The sequence below is a fragment of the Carcharodon carcharias genome, chromosome 25 (genome assembly GCF_017639515.1).
Source record: "Carcharodon carcharias isolate sCarCar2 chromosome 25, sCarCar2.pri, whole genome shotgun sequence".
Classification (NCBI taxonomy): domain Eukaryota; kingdom Metazoa; phylum Chordata; class Chondrichthyes; order Lamniformes; family Lamnidae; genus Carcharodon; species Carcharodon carcharias.
In genome coordinates this window covers 5,033,053-5,051,530 of record NC_054491.1, presented here as the reverse complement: position 1 = coordinate 5,051,530, position 18,478 = coordinate 5,033,053, and the positions used below count along the sequence as shown (strand labels likewise).

The window sequence follows — 18,478 nt, the reverse complement described above, 5'->3', positions numbered from 1 at the left end:
CCCGCCACCCCAACCAAAGATTTATCAGCAGCACAATATAATTTTAAGGCCCATGCAGGGAGACTGCTTGGCAGTAGCAACAGAGCAGAGGAGCTGACTGACCAGGAGTGACTTGGTAAGTTTTAAAATTCTCCTGCATTCAAACTCCTTGCAGGCTAAGAAAAGCAGGAGTACTCCTCACACCACCACCCCCTCATCAAGCCCACTGAGTTGCCCTTAGGGTTTCCCAGCTGACAGTATTTCCCCAATTTTTATAGAAGCCCCAGCACCATCATCCCAACAATTTTTCAATCAAAGAAAACCCCTGCCTTCCCTCCCACCACAAAGCCATGGAATCTTCTCCACCCATTGTTACAGCCTCCTGCCAGGTTCCCACTCCCAACCAGGTAGTCAACCTCTGCATTTAATCAATCTGTTTAAGTCTGTACACAGGACTATATAGTGTCCATATTTATTCATTTTGCAGAGTTTATAATTTGGTATCAAACTTAGAAATCATTCACTCTCTCTCTTTGGCCCAATTATTTGTATAAATGGAGAATAACACAAAAGATTCCTGAGGTACACTAGTATTTACATTCCAATCTAAAAATATCCATTATCCCCTACTCATTTTCAGTTCCATATCCACTGCTTTATTTATGCAACTATAATCTAATACTACATGCCTTACTATTCATAATATTTGTAAGGTGACACTTTATCAACTGTCTTTTGAAATCTATATACAACATATTGCCTTCCTTTTCATCTATTAGTAATTTCCCCAAATAAAATTCTCAAGTATAATTCTCAAGTATAAGCTACTTTTACAAGTTCATACCAATTTTGATATACCTTAATTGTTCTTATGTCCTTAAGTGGTCACAAATTTCATCCTATATTACAATATCAAAACTAAGAAGATAACTGCCTTTTCCCTTCCCCTTTCTTGAACTGTGTTAAACCTTTGCCATCTTCGGCTCTTGACTCAATCTCAGTTTCCAAATATATTATGATTTGATTGTAGCATTGCATATTATAATCCCCTCACAACATATTACAAAGACAAAAGTATCAGTTATAGAAATGTTATATTCCTTGACACCAAGACACTAGCTGATCTTCTGTTTCTCAGGCTTCATCATTTCTCCTGTCTAATCTGTCCACAAAAAAAAGGGCAGAATTCTATGATATAAAGGTTGGCTATGGGGCAGGATATGCTTGTTTTATTCCTCAGGAATACCTGCCATTCAAAATAAAAATTAGCAACACATGCACATCCTATACCTATTTATCTAGAAATAATTATATAAAAATCAGACCACACCTCGAAGCTCGTTTTCAAAATATACTAAATCTGTGCCAGCGTTGAGTTTTTTCCATTCGACACGAAGTTCATCATTTTGATCATAGGTGGTAATGCAGGATAACAAAACTTCTGGAATAAAATATCCAGGATTAATTTTTTAAGTTTTCTTTTGAATACAGAAAAATTCATGTGATTTGTTGAATGTAAACTATTGTTTTCAAAATAGAGAAGAATCCCAGCACAGCGGAGAGGAATGTTCTTCACCTTGTGTATCCAGTGTTGTCATCAACCACATTAAATTAAGCACAGAGATCAGATGTTTCCTTTGCTTTTCACTGTTGTGCCCCAGCTCCAATGTAAGAATACGCCCTACTGTACAAATGTGACATTCTTCCAATTCCATCATAGGACATCATGTACAATGCTCCCACTAGGGTGCATGGCCATGCAGCAATCTGGAATGTACTGCACAGGGATCAAACAAGCTGCACACAACCAACATTCCCTTCAAGATGCGCACAGGTGTGACAATCTTAAAGGAACCATGCAGTGCAACAAGCTGGCTGTACACAGCAAAGAGATATTAGAGGGAAAAGTGATCACGTAGCCTTAATAAGATTGCCAGCCAGTGCTAAATAGAGGCGGCATGTGTTGTCAGCATGCCTTCTGAAGACTGCTCAAACTCATTTCACATATGCCCTTAGTCAACTGAGCAAAGAAACCTTTTATCCCAACAAATTAACCTAAACCCCAGTTTAAAAGAAAGGTGGCCAAGTCATTGCACTATCCAGTATCTGCAATCAGAACATAAATTGTCATTTAAGCAGCAAACAGCTAAAATTGGTTAGCTTTGCTTCCGCTAACTTCTTTAATGTAAAAAATCAGTGAAAAATAGAGAAGTGCAGGGATTCAAGTACAAAGCATTGAAGCACTTTTAGAAAATTAAGTACCACTTTTCTTGCTTGCTCTGGACTAACTTTGAGTGATAAAAATATTCACAGAAAATAATTGTTTTTGGAGGATCATTCAAAAACATTATTTGTCCAAAAATCCAAATGGTAAATATTTTCTTTCAAGGTATCTGCAGGGAGGTGCATTTTATCATGTTCTTCTAAGTCTCTGCATGTTCCATAATGAATTTTCAGATCTCGCCTGTGATCAGTTGTTTGCTAGTACAACAAAGTGGGCAGATTGTAGGAGGAAGCATTCCAGACAGGGGGAAAATTTAAGACAAAGGAGGAGGAAAGAATAAATGTACCAAGTCTCAACTAAAGAAAAACTACTTTAAAAAAAATAAAATTTGTGCAATGTAAAACAAACACTTTGGGCTATAATGTGCTTTCAAAATAATGAGGTTAGGGTGCTTTTATTATTTATGAGAAAATTCTTGGAGCAACTTCATGCGCAAGGCAGTTATGGTTAAAGTGCATCCAAAAGTTGCTAGTCAAATTATGTGAAAACTGCATCTAGCTCTCAATGTCACTAATAAACCGCATTGAATAGCGTGAAGTTGCAGTAGTTCAGTTGTGAATATTAAGCTTAAAGGTTTAACATTTTAAGCATAAGTGCTCTTATTGTCAAGGTGTGTTAATTACTTTCAGTCAACCTCTCTGGTACTGAAAATTAACTATTACAAGCGTGGAGTCTCATTCCTTCAAGTTTTAAAATGTTGTTGGAAATATAAAAATTTACTTTTATATTTTAGCATCTGTTCCACTTTCCTTTTGCGTCTCATCTCTCTCAATTCAATTTTTTACCTCCCTTTGTCTTTCGGTACCCAATTTGAAATTAAATTCACCCATTCGAATTGCCACTCCCTTCTCTTATACTATTTACTTCACAATGCTTTATTCTGATTGGTTAAAGAGATATAGTTATTTGCCTTGTTCACTCAGGTATTAAATGCCCTAAACAAAAACAGAATTACCTGGAAAAACTCAGCAGGTCTGGCAGCATCGGCGGAGAAGAAAAGAGTTGACGTTTCGAGTCCTCATGACCCTTCGACATGAGGACTCGAAACGTCAACTCTTTTCTTCTCCGCCGATGCTGCCAGACCTGCTGAGTTTTTCCAGGTAATTCTGTTTTTGTATTAAATGCCCTGTTCATCCTACTGACATTACCACAACGAACTTTCAGCAACTTGCCGTGCAAATAATTTAAAATCTAATCAATGACAGGTGCTGTTAGATGCTCTGCCTCATCAAGTTACAACACTAGGTTTTATAATATATTGAGAGAAAAACTTGATTTTTGTTTAAATCACAGGAATGTCTCATTCAAAATCATACTTGCTTACAAATCTATAGAGGAGCTGGGAAAATGCAGGAAATATAATACAAATGCAAAGTGGGTGGTGTATTATAACTTTGCGGGGGTGGGGAAGAAAAAAAGCCATTCTACTTACCGCTAAACTCGTTTACCACAGGGTTTGGGTTGTTAGTTGTTACACTTCCTGCCAATATTTGACAACCTGAACAGAAAATGAACGTGAAGTATTATTTTTATTGACAATCTTTCATAAATATTAGTAAGTAAGTTGTCTCCAAAAATTACTAAACTTGGCCACACTGAAATCACATGGTCTAAGGTGAGTAAAATCTGAAGCTGTGGTCAGCAAATGAAAATTACTTTCAAGTTGCCAGATTTTTTCACATTAACACTTTTGTGTCAATCAATCCATCCTGTGTCGGATGGAAATTTTCTGGTTGCAAATTTGGCTCAATGTCAGATAGATTATTTTCATGAATAGAGTTAACAATTTTGGTCTCTGCTCCTAAGGAAAAGTATATAAAGGTTCACTTGATTGATTCCTGGGACAAGGGTTGCTTTATGACTGCTTATAGTTGCTCTGGTTGTGGAGGTCCAGAATTCCCTGCCTGAAAGGATAGTAGAGGTAGAAACCCTCAACTAATTTAAAAAGTGCCTGGATTTAAAAGGGCTACGGACCAGATACTGGAAGGTGGGCTAGTTTTTCAGCCGGCGCAGACATGATGGGCTAAGTGGCCTCTTTCTGTGCCATAAACCTTTTATGATTTTACGAGGACAAATCAAATAGTTATATACTCAGGAGTTTAGAAGAATGAGGTGATCTAATTGAAACATACAGGATTCTGAGGGGGCCCATTACAAGAGATACTGAATGGCTGTTTCCCTGCCTGAAGAAACTAGAAGTAGGGGCCACATCTCAAGATAAGAAATTGCCCATTTAGGATTGAGATGAAGAGAATTTTTTTTCACTCAGGGTTGTGAATCTTTGGAATTCTCTATCCTAGAGGGTGGTCGATTCTCATTCAGCCAAACTGAGATCAACAGATTTTCAGGCACTATGAGGATTGAGGAATATTAGAATAGGGTAAGAAAGTGGAGTTGAGGTAGATCTGTCAGAATCTTAATGAGTGCTACAGCAGTGGTACAGATGGTCTATTTATGTTATGTTAAATTGCATTTTGGAAAATTCAAAGGTATAATCTGAGACACGATGTTGTAATTGTTCCATGCTTGGGAGGAAGAAGGGTACTTCGGTCCTACAGTTCCCAAAACTCTCCTCCAACAGGGAACTCCTCAGGATATTTCTGGGTCCATTGTAGACCAATTAAGAGAGATTGTTTGCTGCTATTAGTCAACAACCTCTTTATCATTGTATGTTGCAAGCGCTTCCTTGGTACAAAGCCAACTAGTGGGTCATTAGTCTTTAATTTCTATTTTCCCATGAAAGCACTGCAATGATGCACCAACCATGTGTTCAAGGTTACAACTGTCAGGATTGCTAGTTCAATGCTTCATGGGTCAAGAACGTTTGTACATTTTGCACATCTATTCTGCCATTCAATAATTAACTCCTCAATATAGCAATTCCCACATACAACTGGGTTCCATTGCCCTGTTTTTCTGTTTATACTTTAATTATTTTCTTCATTTTCCCTTGTCTCTCTTTTCTTTCAATGTCTCTTTCTATTTCTAAATTGATTCTAATGCACCCCATTTCCTTCTCCATCAATCACTATGTTTACCTTTCCTTTCACTGGTCTACAGAATAAGCCATTGGGTAGGACATTAATGAGGTCCCAGAAGCAATATCGATATTGCTGTGCCAATATCAATTTGACATTCCAAAAACTTGTAACGCACACATGATGCAACATGTATGGCTTTTTTCCAATTACATAGGACTCTCACACTAGCATGTATTTCTTCATAGTCATGCACATTCACTTGCTTTGAAACGTATCAGCTAACACCCCACACAACCACCACTTGCTCCAAAAGTTGGAAAATGCCTGGTGCAAGGACCAGGTCAGCTTGACTGATGGTAGAAATCGTCAGGATACAGAGGTTTGTGATAGGTGCAACATGGTCAAAGCATCAAAAGTTATTTGGAAGCCAGATAAAATGTAATCACTAGCTCATCAAGAGTTTGGTAATAATTCCTACTTAATTATGCATGATTGCTATCTCTTACTTGAGGCTTTTGGACTCTTTAATTACTGAAAGATTTCCCCAAAGTCTGTCTCTTCGATCTGGCAGAAATCCAAACTGTGGCTGACTAAGATTTTCAATATCTATCATCACATCTGGTGGCTCTACAAAGTTACAAACATGGCTTTGATCTAAAAGTTTTGCAGGAATTATGCTCTAGATACTTATGGACTGATCCTAGTTTTCTTTTCAAGTACCATGTTGATTCAGTATCATTTAGCTTGTGTATTAATAGCCTCTAAATAACTTAATATAATTTAGTTTGTTGGTGTGGTGTTTTCCACCTTCAAGATGCCAGAATTTGATGGACATCCCACCTTATCTCCAGTGAGCTACAGAAGGTAATTGTTAATCTTGGACACAGTAACCCACAGGCGCTCATGTATAATAGTTACAGATTTTGCTTAAATGAAAATCACCTTTTTGAACACAGAAGTGTTAGGGAACATAAGTAATACCCTAACCCCTTCAGAGTGGCAAAAATTGGAAACAGGTAATATCCTTAGTGCAGGTCCTCCTTAAACAAATTTAGAACTTCCAAGTTTTAATACTCTTCACCCTTTCCATCACTAGACTAGGGAAGAACAATTTGCAAAAGGAAATGAGAAATCTTGTTGTCAATAAAACATTCAACTCCAAAAGCTTACCAGCTGCCAATAAAGGAAAAACTGGAATTCAAAAGTATTACAATGGTAAAACCATGAGCAAATTTATGTTCTTCAATTAATTGTGACGTGAAGTTTTCCATCAGGAATGCCTTTCACCTGAACACAATAATGCAAAAATTGTGGATGTTGGAAATCTGAAATAAAAACAAAGTGCTGGAAATACTCAGCAGGTCTGGAAGCATCTGTGGAAAGAGAAACAGAGTTAACATTTTAAGTAGAATAATGACTCCTTCAGTTCTGCAAATAATGCAAAGCAAAGGGAAAGGCCTAATTCAGAAATTTCAGTGAGCAACCCATAATTTATCAATACCAACCATATGAATGGGTCAAAGAAGAAGTGGGCGAGAATGATACCATAGATTGTGGCACATGAGTTGACCTGTGAAGCATCGAAAAATCCTTCCAAAATCAGAGGCTGACTTATACACCAAGCACAGGACATGTCAAGCAAAGCTGCAAAAATGGAATGTAAATACTCAGACTCATCTCCATTGGGAGGCACTGAAAAACTGTACACCACTTGTTTGGGAAGATGGCAAAGCCTAACTTTACTCTTTCTGGGGAAGAGGAATGCTTTCAATATTTGATTTGATAAATCCAGCTTGTTCTGGTGCCTTGCAATAGATACTTGGATGGAAAAAAAACACTTTCCAGCCATCCAACTGCATTAAGCAAAGGAAACGAGATGTACCAAACAGATATTAAAGTCTATGGTAAAATCCAAGCTTTTCCCTCTCTCTATTATAATCTACCGATAAAAAGGGGGACTGCCAATCTGTATTTGACTAATTGATACACACGTAGCCCGATAAAAACTCCTTTTCCTGTTTTCAAATCAAAATCATGCATTTTCAGTTAACAAAACTATTAATTTAATATGACTCAGACTCCTTTTAGACGAACACAACTCCAATTGCCTTTAAGGGCTTTTACTGTTCAACAGTGTCCCTTCCTCTAGTTTCAGCGAAGATGATCATCCCTGCAAAACTGCTGCAGATTACAGCAATTCTTGGAGGGCAACATGATAAAATGTACACAACATCCAGAGCTTTGTCCACTGGATGGTTTCACAGTTCACACAAGAAGAAAAATTTTAATAACAGGACAAGAAATTTAAAATACATTTTACTGTAAATTCTCGACGGGATTTCAATAAATGATTTCAGTTTTAAATCATCTTTTTTCATGTAACTATAAAGTTCAGTAACATTTCCTCTTGGTATGACTGAATTCATCCAGACATACTGCATTTCAACATTTTTTAAAAATTACATTTCAAAATTGATTTATTAGTAGAAAGGAAGGGCAGGGGATGCTCAACTTGCACACTGAATGTAGGCCTAAACATGCTTTTAGTGCCAAAAAGTGGGATCATCTTATACATCATAAAACTCCAGCATTGACTTCAGCTCAGGAGAGTTGCATATATTTTTGGATAATCTATTAACATTGAGAATCCAGTAAAATTTTTCTTTTGAACTATTCAAAAAGACTCTTTTTGGTTGCTAGATCCAGAGGTGACTAAGCATTTGTTTTTCCTGAGGCCCCCTTCGGAGATTCACGTCCCATTCACGCCCCTTCTAAGAAACACTGTCTTTGTAGTTTAGCATAGATATACTGGTAACCTAGAATACTTCAATAGTTTTGTCTACTTAGCTATTTTGGTTCTGCTCTCTTACACTTTTGAGTTTCAAGACTTGGAACTTCTGCGCTAGATCATACTATTTGCCCACAGTAATATCAAAATGTACAATTTACAACCACTTCTTGTTTTAAATAGCCCTCTAATAGATGATTCTCTACCAACAGCTGAAATACTAGTCTTAGGATTTTAGGATGTATTAAAAAAACATTGCAGCAATTATGTACATAAGCTGTACCACAATGTTTTTTACAGCAGCTGACCATATAACCAATAGAAGCGCATCTATACACAGAGGTCATTGTACATCAAAAACCCAACAGTACCATTTGACTCCATTTAGCAACAAAAATTGTGTGTCTTGGAGTACAAACAACTGTAATAGCTTGGTAAATTGATTGTGCCGCATTTAGTTTGTACAGAAAGAAGAGTTAGCTAATCTTCAGAGAGTTAGCAGATAAGCATCTTTTATTTTAACAGTATTAATTATAAATGCCATAGTTTTGGCAAGTGCATTTCACTTCCAGCAAGATACTCAAAGTGACATATCTAGATATTCTGCATGGAGCAATTTTTTTTTAAATAAACAGTTCACATATGAATTGGTTGAGCCAGTAAAATACCTCAATGAGATCAGCTTCCTGTTTTTCTAACTGAATCTGAACAAGATTTTTGTTGTATATGGGGCAATTACAGCATGTCATTATTTGACAACTAAACTTGAATAAACACTAGTATTCAGGATGACAAAAAAGGATGAATACAAGAAACTGATTAAATTAAAACAGCACGTATGCCTGGTGTCTAATATCAGCTACAACCTTTGCATTTACTTGCTATACACTCTATAACTATGGTTCAATTCATTTCTTGTATTACAGAACTGCACGGCACTTTTTAATTAAAAAAATTAAAAGCTTATATCACACAATTTGAGTAATATCATGAGAAAATGTTACAATTTCTCAATGTTCTCCCCAATTCAAAATTGGTTTGCATTGGAAATATAAACAAGACCTTTGCTATGAAGTTTATATAATGTACAATGTAAATAAAGACAAATCAGAAAGAGAGAGTTTCCCTTGTATACTTTATCAAAAACTGAAGTTAGGACTTCTCAAATTTGGAATTATTGCCATCCCTTTAAATATGAAAAATCAAATTTAATTTTGAAGTAAATTAAGAATCTTAGTATCTTAGTATGTTAACTGAAGTGAAACATTGAAATATTGTATTCCATGAGAAAGTTATACTTCTTTGAACTTTAACTTTGAAATACATAATTCAATTGTTGCTGGATTTGTTTTTAAACAAGTGTGTAAATTTCTGTGCTGATTGCAACACATTCATTCTTAGATAAGGAATTGCTTTCACCAAAACACACAAGTGCCAAAAATGAAACAAAAACAGCAAATGTTGGAATATGTCTGATAAGGGGTCTGCCCAACAGAAACTTGATGCGCATTTCCAGCTTTTTTTTCCTTTTACCAGTGTGGTAAATCTTGTTCTGCTTAATAACAGATTTTAAACATGTAAGCACTATTATTAATGTATTTTGTTTCATCATTCAGTTCTAGTTATTTTTGAAGTGGATTCTATTGTTGGAACCATGTTTTCTGCAAACATACTTTAATCATTTATTCTGTACTTGTTTTCTGCAGTTGGAATTGATTTTAGCCTAACAAAAATCTGCAAGATACTTCAAAGTACAAAACTAAAGGTTCGTAGGTTAATAAAAAGAATCATGAGCACAGCAGAAAAGTCTGAATAAAGAATTTTCATGAAATCCCACTAGTGTGAATGGTTCAGGTGCTCTAAGCTTTCAAAGAGAAAAAAAAATCAACACTCGATATTCTTTTTACTGTGATATCATATGTGCTCTGAAATTTATTGTCCTGGACTTTTCTAGAAATTTTATGACTGATTTTACAAAGCTAAATCTCAAGATAATCCAACAAGCATAAGAGGTACCAGTCGTGCCTGGGAAGGCCTTTCTAGAATTCACATCAATCTATTCATCAGTACATGGCATTAGCAAGAACACTCCAAATAAAAGCTGCAAAATCTCAAAATAGTAGATTTCCCAAAATCCTATGCTGTGTTGAAAGAGATTTATTTTCAGAACAGTTACGTCAGAGCATATTAAAATGCTTTCTCGAAAGGGAACATGCAGAAGAACTTCCCCATGGGACCGCTGAATTTGAATGTCAGTAACGATTTAGACAAATTTTTTAAAACTATTAGCCTACCCACCCCACGGTATTAAAAATTACAGCCTTCCAGGAGTTTTCACAAGTTGCTACAAAATAATTTCATTCATTATTTCTACAATGCCTCAGCACATTTGTTGCCCTGAAGGTATATTGTTAAATTCAAGAATTTCAGCTGTTTAAACACATCCCAGTGTTACAGCTTGAGTAGTCTGTTAATTCAGTCTAAGCTGTAGTAATGTGAAGTATTTAAACAGCTGAGATTCTCAAAAACACTGACTTTAATGTTCTTGCTGCATTTTTCTCATTTTAAATCATGTCATGCTTAGTTGCCTGCCATAATCAAGGGACAAGAAAGTAAAATGCTATTTCATGAAAGATCAAATTAATTATGTCACAAGGTTGAGAAATAAAACCTAAATAATACCAGAAGCCATAGAAGTATACTAATATGTTCACAAAGCCAGTTGTTTCATATGACAATAACTCTGTAGTTTAATCCTCAACAGCCGTGACTCACAATGCAATCATTTTAAACAGCTGACATTTTTCAATAAAACAAGTGTGCCTTTAGGGTCACATGTGGCTATGAACAGCTCCGACCTACAGTGTATAATGATAGATTCAGGAATTAATTTTGTCAGTTGTAATCCACATTAATACTGCAGTATTTAAAAACCTAGACAGGTTTATACACCAATTCACTTTGCTAAGTTCATAAAAGGTGTTACTCTCTTTCAAAACAACTTCAGAATACAAAGGAATACAACAGTGCCAAATATCGTTTATAAAGCACTAATTTTTCAAGTCCCTACCACCAAAGCACTAACATTTTTGGAAAATGTATACAAAAACACAACATACTTACTAGATCAGGTGTTGAGAAACCAACTGACTGCAACGTGGGCAGAAAAATAATGCCACCCTGATTCTGAAATGGCATTGTGAAACTCTGTACAAAAGCAAAATACTGCAGATGCTGGAAATATGAAATAAAAAATTGCTGGAAATGCACAAGCAGGTCACAGAACTGAAATGTTAACTGTTTCTCTCTGCACAAATGCTGCTCAACCTGAGTATTTCCAGCATTTCTGTTTTCATGAAAGTTAGCTATTTTTACAATCTGGATTCTATACATTTGTAACTTAAACAGACCAACTAAGTTAAACATCTCAGCAAATTAGGCAGCTTTCTTCCTCTAGAGGGAATTTCTAATTACAAGGCCTGAAGCATTTTAAACTTCTGGCTCCATGCTGTAAACTGTGTCTCTCTGATCTGTAACTGTGGCTCTGCCTTCCAACCAAGGGTTTTCCTTTCTTCCAGTTGATTCTGACTTCTATGAAGCACGGGGCACTGTCAATGACACCTTCAGGGGATTGCCAAATGGTCTGTCCACCAAACCAACTAACCTGCAAGTTCACTTAGTTGATCTTGCTCTTCTCCCTGAAAAAAATTGGAAAAACATAGAAGGCTGCACACCAGACCTTTCATCCACCAACTTAAAGCATGCCCTTTTAGAGATCTGGGACTTCAGTTCTGCTAGGTTTTGCCCATATTATATTGTGGTTAAGCCTTAGTTTCATCAAGGGACTCAACCAAGTAGCCAATTCCCATAGTGCATCAGTTTAATTCCATGCTAGTTACATTTGTAGGCACTCAGGATCCATTACTGTCACTGCCAGCTGGATTAAAATTCCCAGAATATAGAAAATGGCTGCCACCTTCTACCATGTCTAACATTAGACAAAACTTACAAATAGATAGTTGTAACATGCGACATTGTCCATGAATCTTATTGCCATTCAAAAATTCCCATGATGCATACTGATTTTAAGACCACATTAAACATCACAACTGTACTCCCAGACTACCCAGAGAAATGCCATGGGCACTAACTAGTTTAAAAATAAATGTATTTTCCTGGCATATTTTCCTTTATAGACATACACAGGAAAGCACAAAGAAATAGATAAAAGGCTTACAAGGAAAAAAACACATGCAGCAGAAGGGGGGAATCATTTAGCATGCTGTACTTTTTAACCTGGAAGGAAGAAAGACATTGTAGGGTATATTTTGGTGAAAATAAAAATTAGTGCTTGTTGGAAAATCTGCCCAGGCTGTTTCTAGCATACCACAAGAAATTTAAGTTAGTTTTGTGAACACATTCCAAAGAGAAACTGGGTGTAATCCACTGGAATGATTTCATTCACATGAGTTTATTAGGAAGATGCTGCTAGGGAAGCTCTCAGCTAGGACAATGGAAGCTGCTTCAATTGGCAGTTCATCAGGTTAATTCCCAAAAGTTCAGAGATTAAGTCTTTGGAATTTTGACTAGCTGGAAAAAGCTGACCAACAGCCGAGAGAAATGGAGGGCAGCCAGAGGGTGAGAACTTTCATTTTGTGACAACTAGTAGTCAGAAAAGTGTATTTAGCCCTCTAAAAAGGGATAACTATATGTTGGTCATCAGGAAATGTATGAATTAGACCAAAATTCATCATAAACATCTCATTCAATGACAAGTAAAATAAGTCAGCTGGCTGCTTTACAATTGTCCATATCTTAGAGTATAAAGTTTAACTCTTGATCACAGGAGTTTCTTTATATGGCTGTCCCAACAGTAGAAGTAAAACAGGCTGTGTGAATTCAATGTCGAATCAGGTATTGGATTGTTATATATTGGATTGAAAGAAAAAATGAGAAAAGTTTTAAAAGTTTTGAATTTTAATCTTTTTAACAAATAAGACCTTAAAAAAATGAAGACTCCACATTTGTAAGTTAGCATTCAGGTGTCAGATTGACCAGAGTGTAATGAACATATCTCATCACTGAAAGGGTACTTGGACTGAAATGGTCAAGCAGTTGCTTTCTGTGGTGAGTTTAGTTCACATCTACCATGCAAATACAGCAACTTCACACCATTCAATGCACTTTTCTATGGTGAGCCAGAAACCGAGATGCTAACATGGAGTGGAACATACCAGACAGCAACTTTTGGATTTCTGCATTTAATCTTGTATCTGCCTTCGGCTGATGTTGCTGTGCCATTCATATCTAAATAACATTAAACACTGTTGGCCTCAATGTTATTTTGATAGCCAATCATTGGGCTATACATTTCTACATGAATTACTCAAACTTAAGCTTGTTGTGCAATACTTGTTTCACAAATTACACTTGTTTGTTTGAAAATGTCAATAATCACACTAATTGTACAGTATTGAGCAAACGTATACAGAATTCTAAATTATATAAAAAATAAAAACTTTAGCAAACTTCACACTGATGCATATATAAAATGACTTGCTTTATGCTTTAGCAAATGAAATGGTTTCCGAACTAAAAGGCTGTTCCTTTGAAGTTAATACACCAAAATTCATTTTTAAGAGCAAAACTGATTTTTGGAATGTATCCAAATTGGTGTTCAGTTTACATTTCGGTTTTGTGCTTAAAGAGAAATGTCAATCCCTCAGGAATTAAATATTTTCATCATTAAGAAGTCAGAATTTCTACATCAGACACACGGGAGACAACTGCATAGTAAAGCTCCACTTGCCTCAACCTTCTATTGTACAGGTAATAGATTTCCTTTTTCCACACAAATCCAACCTTGTAATCAGAGCAGGGGAAGGCAGGGCATAAAGCTGAACACAAAAAAGTAATTGTTGGTCTTGTGACCCACTATTTTTCCTTGAATGCCAAACACAATGTTGCCACTTTCACATCAAAAATACATTTTTTTTTAAATTGTTCATGGGAAGCAGGCGATGCTGGCTAGACTAGCATTTATTGCCCATCCCCAACAGTCCTCGAGGTGGTGGTGGCAAGTTGCCTTCTTGAACAGTTGCAGTCCAGGTGTCGCAGGGAAACACTCAGTGCTGTTAGGGAGGGAGTTCCAGGATTTTGACCCAGTGATAGTGAAGGAATGATGATTTAGCTCCAAGTCAAGATGTTGTATAGCTTGGAGTGGAACTTGAGGTGGTATTCCCAAGAATCTTCTGCCTTTGTTCTTTTATGGTGGTAGAGGTCACAGGTTTGGAAGGTGCTGAAGGAGCCTTGGAGAGTTGCTGCAGTGCATCTGGCAGATGGTACAAACTGTTGCCACTGTGAGATGATGGTGGAGGATGTGAATGTTGAAGGTGATGAATGGGGACACCTGGATGGTGCCAAGCATCGAATGTTATGGGAGCTGCATGCATCCACCACACTCCTGACTTGTGCCTTGTAGATCCAGTCAGGTGAGTTACTTGCCACAGAATTTCCAGCCTCTGACCTGCTGTTGCAGCCACAGTATTTATATGGCTGATCAGTTCAGTTTCTGGTCAATGGTAACCCTCAGGATGTCAACAGTGGGAGATTCAGCAATAGTAATGCCATTGAATGTCATGGGGTGATGGTTAGATTCTCTTTTGTTGGAGATGGTCATTTCCTAGCACTTGTGTCGCACAAACATTATTTGCCACTTATCAGCCCAAGCCCAAATATTGTCCAGGTGTTGCTGAATATGGACAGGGACTGCTTCAGTATTTGAATCATCTTGAATGGTGCTGTACACTGCAAGCATCAGTGAACATCCTGACTTTATGATGGAGGGAACGTCATGATGAAGCAGCTGAAGATAGTAAATATTTCTGCTCATGGAAGCTGCCAGTGTGTCGTAAGCACAGAGAGATAGAGAAAAACTGGGAGACATGCCAAATGGCAACATTTTATGAATTGCAAAGGTGTTTTTTGGCATCTCGCTACTGGGTCCTATTTAAATTTTTATCTTTATAAGTATAAAGGATATAGTAAAGCCTGTAAATTCAGGAATTTGCATCAGGTATTCTTTAAGAAAATGATATGTACACTAAACCATTTGAGCCAAATATTCCAGGATTGACATCTCTGGCAGCCTTCCCTTTTGCTCTTATCCATTGTTGTGCTCAATTCTAGAGACCTGCTAGCAATTCATTTTCTGTTCTTCGGGCTTCCTCGTTCATCCTCTGCTATTCCACAGTCCTTTTCTATTGAGGAAGGGATGATCTGATCTTGAGTCGGGTCTCTCACATTTGAAGGCTGCACAGGGCAAGATCGCTTTTGTGGGGCCAGCCTGCCTGGCAGATACCAGTCAAATTGGGGTGTGGTGCCCTGCATATCCCTGGCTGGACCCTACCCATCCATTCACCACAGCTGCTAATATTTCCATCATTGGGGCATGTTGGTAGCTCAAATCAGTCCTTGATATACTGGTGGAGTAGGGCATCTTATGGAGATATGATTCATGTGATGTTCAAACCATGTGACTGTTATGATCCCAGCTGAGGTTACCCCTGGACAAGCCTGATCCCAGAGTGGAACCCAGCTTGATAGGTCCTAACTTTTAATTTGTTTAAATATGTGGAGACACTACTTCAGTCAGTGGCCACTGAACAGAATCACTAAAAGCTAATGAGCTTTTAACAGAAGAATAAAACATTTATTTAACAAAAGATTAACTATATCATAATAGTCCATCACCCACAACTATACCTTTACAGATGTATACAGATTTGTAAGGATAACACAAGTTACAAAATCTCTTATACTTTGATGTTCACAGTAAGTACACAGTTTATGTAAACCAATTAGCACCCTGTGGTCAGAAACACCACACTCTGAAACCAAGTGACAGGTGCCACCTCAACCAGATGCTATGGGTCTCTCCTCAACTCCCCCCAGACACCTGTCACACTGTGAGCCAACCAGTCTCACTGAACTCCATCTTTCACATGAGGGTTTCCAGTCTCCATTCTCGGAGACCTTGTCTTGGGATCTTCTCCCAAACCAACACTTTCTCTCGGAAGGCCTCCACAAGGGTTCACACCCAAGGTTTTGAACTCTCCTTTCGATGTTCCTCTCCCCTGAGTCATCACGTGCATTCAAGCCGTTTTCCACATACTCTCTATCTCTGACTCAGCTATCAACAGTACCCACTGCTCATAGCAAAGAGTTACTGACATTCAGTTGTCTCTTTGGAACTTCTTGCCTCTTCTGAAGCCTTATCTCTTTAAGCTTGAAGTTTTAAACCTAAAGCCTTTCTCTGCCCCTCACTCTTAACTTCACTTAACAGGACCTTTTACAGGTTCCTGTGCTTCCTTTGACTAGAAGGTCTGCTTGGGATGTTCTCCTGTTTCTCCCCTGGATTTTAGGGTATTTTCTCTAGCTTGGAACTGGCTAATTGTCCCCTTTGCTCCAGCCTCGCTTGACAGCTACTTTCAAAATCAACCGAACTCAAACAGCTTCCAAAAATCAAACTGCTATTTCTCTTCTTGTGCGTGTGTCTATGGGAGGGACCTGCCTCTCTGCACCCCTGTTGTTAGGCAACAGCCCAGTTTCTCTACTTGTTTGTTTAACTTAGCTGCCACAGTCGTAAAACTCTCATTAGAAATGCAGGCACCTTTTAAAGTGAAGCTAAAACTTAATTTGACCTTTCTTAACAGAGGTACAGAAATACAAATTAAACTTAAACATTAAAGCTAAAACTCATTCCCAACACCCACAAATACAAAACATAAAACTTACTTAAACTCTATTTCCTAACATGACTTATACAACTATTAATGGATTTATCTTATAAAGCTTAGGTTCCCTTGTAGTTGAGAATGTTTATTGGTGGTTTTATGCCAGCAACTTTTGAGAAATTTCAAGCAGGAGGCTACCCAAGAGCAGGTGGAAGAGCAAGAAAACCATTTTGTCCATCTCTTCTTTCCTAGCCCTATTTCAGTCTTCTGGCCACCCCAAATCCTGCGCCTCTGCAATTTCAGGCCACCCTCCTGTGATTTCAAAGGCAATTCCCACCTTCTTTTCCCCAACCAGTAGTTTCCAGCTTCTGTATAATGGAAAACAAAAACAGAATTACCTGGAAAAACTCAGCAGGTCTGGCAGCATCGGCGGAGAAGAAAAGAGTTGACGTTTCGAGTCCTCATGACCCTTCGACAGTTCTGTCGAAGGGTCATGAGGACTCGAAACGTCAACTCTTTTCTTCTCTGCCGATGCTGCCAGACCTGCTGAGTTTTTCCAGGTAATTCTGTTTTTGTTTTGGATTTCCAGCATCCGCAGTTTTTTTGTTTTTATCTCTGTATAATGGAGATCACTTTACCCAGTATCCATCACGACAGAGAAAACCCTCTCTCCCTGTGAGGAGGTTTGGAAGCATTCACTTCCAGAAAAAGATGGGTTTCTCTTCTGTTAAGCATGCTGGGTAAAGAGCTCCCCATTACACCACAGCCATTATTGTACTGGCACAGGCCTGTTCAACATTTTAGCCTGTAAATGGATTTGGTCTGTTGAAGGCTGCCTATGGCTTGAAGTGACAGTTAACATATATTGTAATGCAAGTTATTCAGGACTGTTAGTAACTTTCTGTTGCTTTTTGCAGGGACCCATTTTTTGGGGCTGTCCATTTTTACAGCTTTCGTTGAACATATAAATTTAAAACAATTCTTGAAAAACTACTATACATGATTGAAAAAACTAACAAATGTCATTATTATTTTGCTTTTATTTCATAAGTTGTGGATTAAGGGGAAATGTAATCTTTTGAAGATTGTTTTCTCCATTCAAACAGTATACAGAGCTGGTACTGAAAGCAAAGCCTGCATAAAGACACTGGGATAATTATACAATTATAGCTTAACTATTTGAATACTATGCAACAGGGTGGGGAGGCATGGAGGGATGAAATTAATATTAGATCAAAGTTTAGCTCACATTAGTAGAGAGAAATCCAAGAAAAATGCGATATGATCATAGCTACATAGTGATTTTGAGAGCCAAGAATGTTTTGGAAATGCTGGCTTTAACAATTGAGTAGTTTTTACAAAAGTAATTTTTTAAACATGGTAAAATTATATTAACTAACGGAAGAGTATTTTCACATTAATGGACAGCTGCTAGTACTGTGCCAGGAAACTGAGGATAGACAGGTCAACGAAAGGACGAGCTGTCGTTCTTGCCCTTCAATCATCCTGCTGCCTGAAATTCTCTTGAACAGAAACCATTGCTGCAAATATTACCAGCTGTTTTTCCTGAAGCAATTTCTCTATTTTGGCTTATTCTTGCTGTCAAATTGGCTGTTGGCATTGATCATATGCATGGCCTTTCTTCTGTACTGGAAATACAAGGAGAATTTAACATAGCAACATGATATAAAATCCATCATGCTATCTTGAA

The 18,478-nt window shown here is 37.5% G+C and overlaps 1 protein-coding gene across 2 annotated transcripts in view; it reads right to left on the bottom strand.

The window, feature by feature from the left end:
- Window positions 1-18,478, bottom strand: part of jam3b (junctional adhesion molecule 3b) — a 68,338-nt gene that overhangs the window by 27,117 nt on the left and 22,743 nt on the right. For both annotated transcript variants that reach the window (XR_005941385.1, XM_041174474.1), the window contains exons 2-3: window positions 3,696-3,761; window positions 1,310-1,420 (exon numbers count right to left, since the gene is read on the bottom strand). Coding sequence is in view for 1 of the 2 variants with exons in the window: in XM_041174474.1 (XP_041030408.1) it covers window positions 1,310-1,420; window positions 3,696-3,761 (177 nt within the window). In the remaining variant the exon portion in view is untranslated. The remainder of the gene's footprint in view (window positions 1-1,309; window positions 1,421-3,695; window positions 3,762-18,478) is intronic.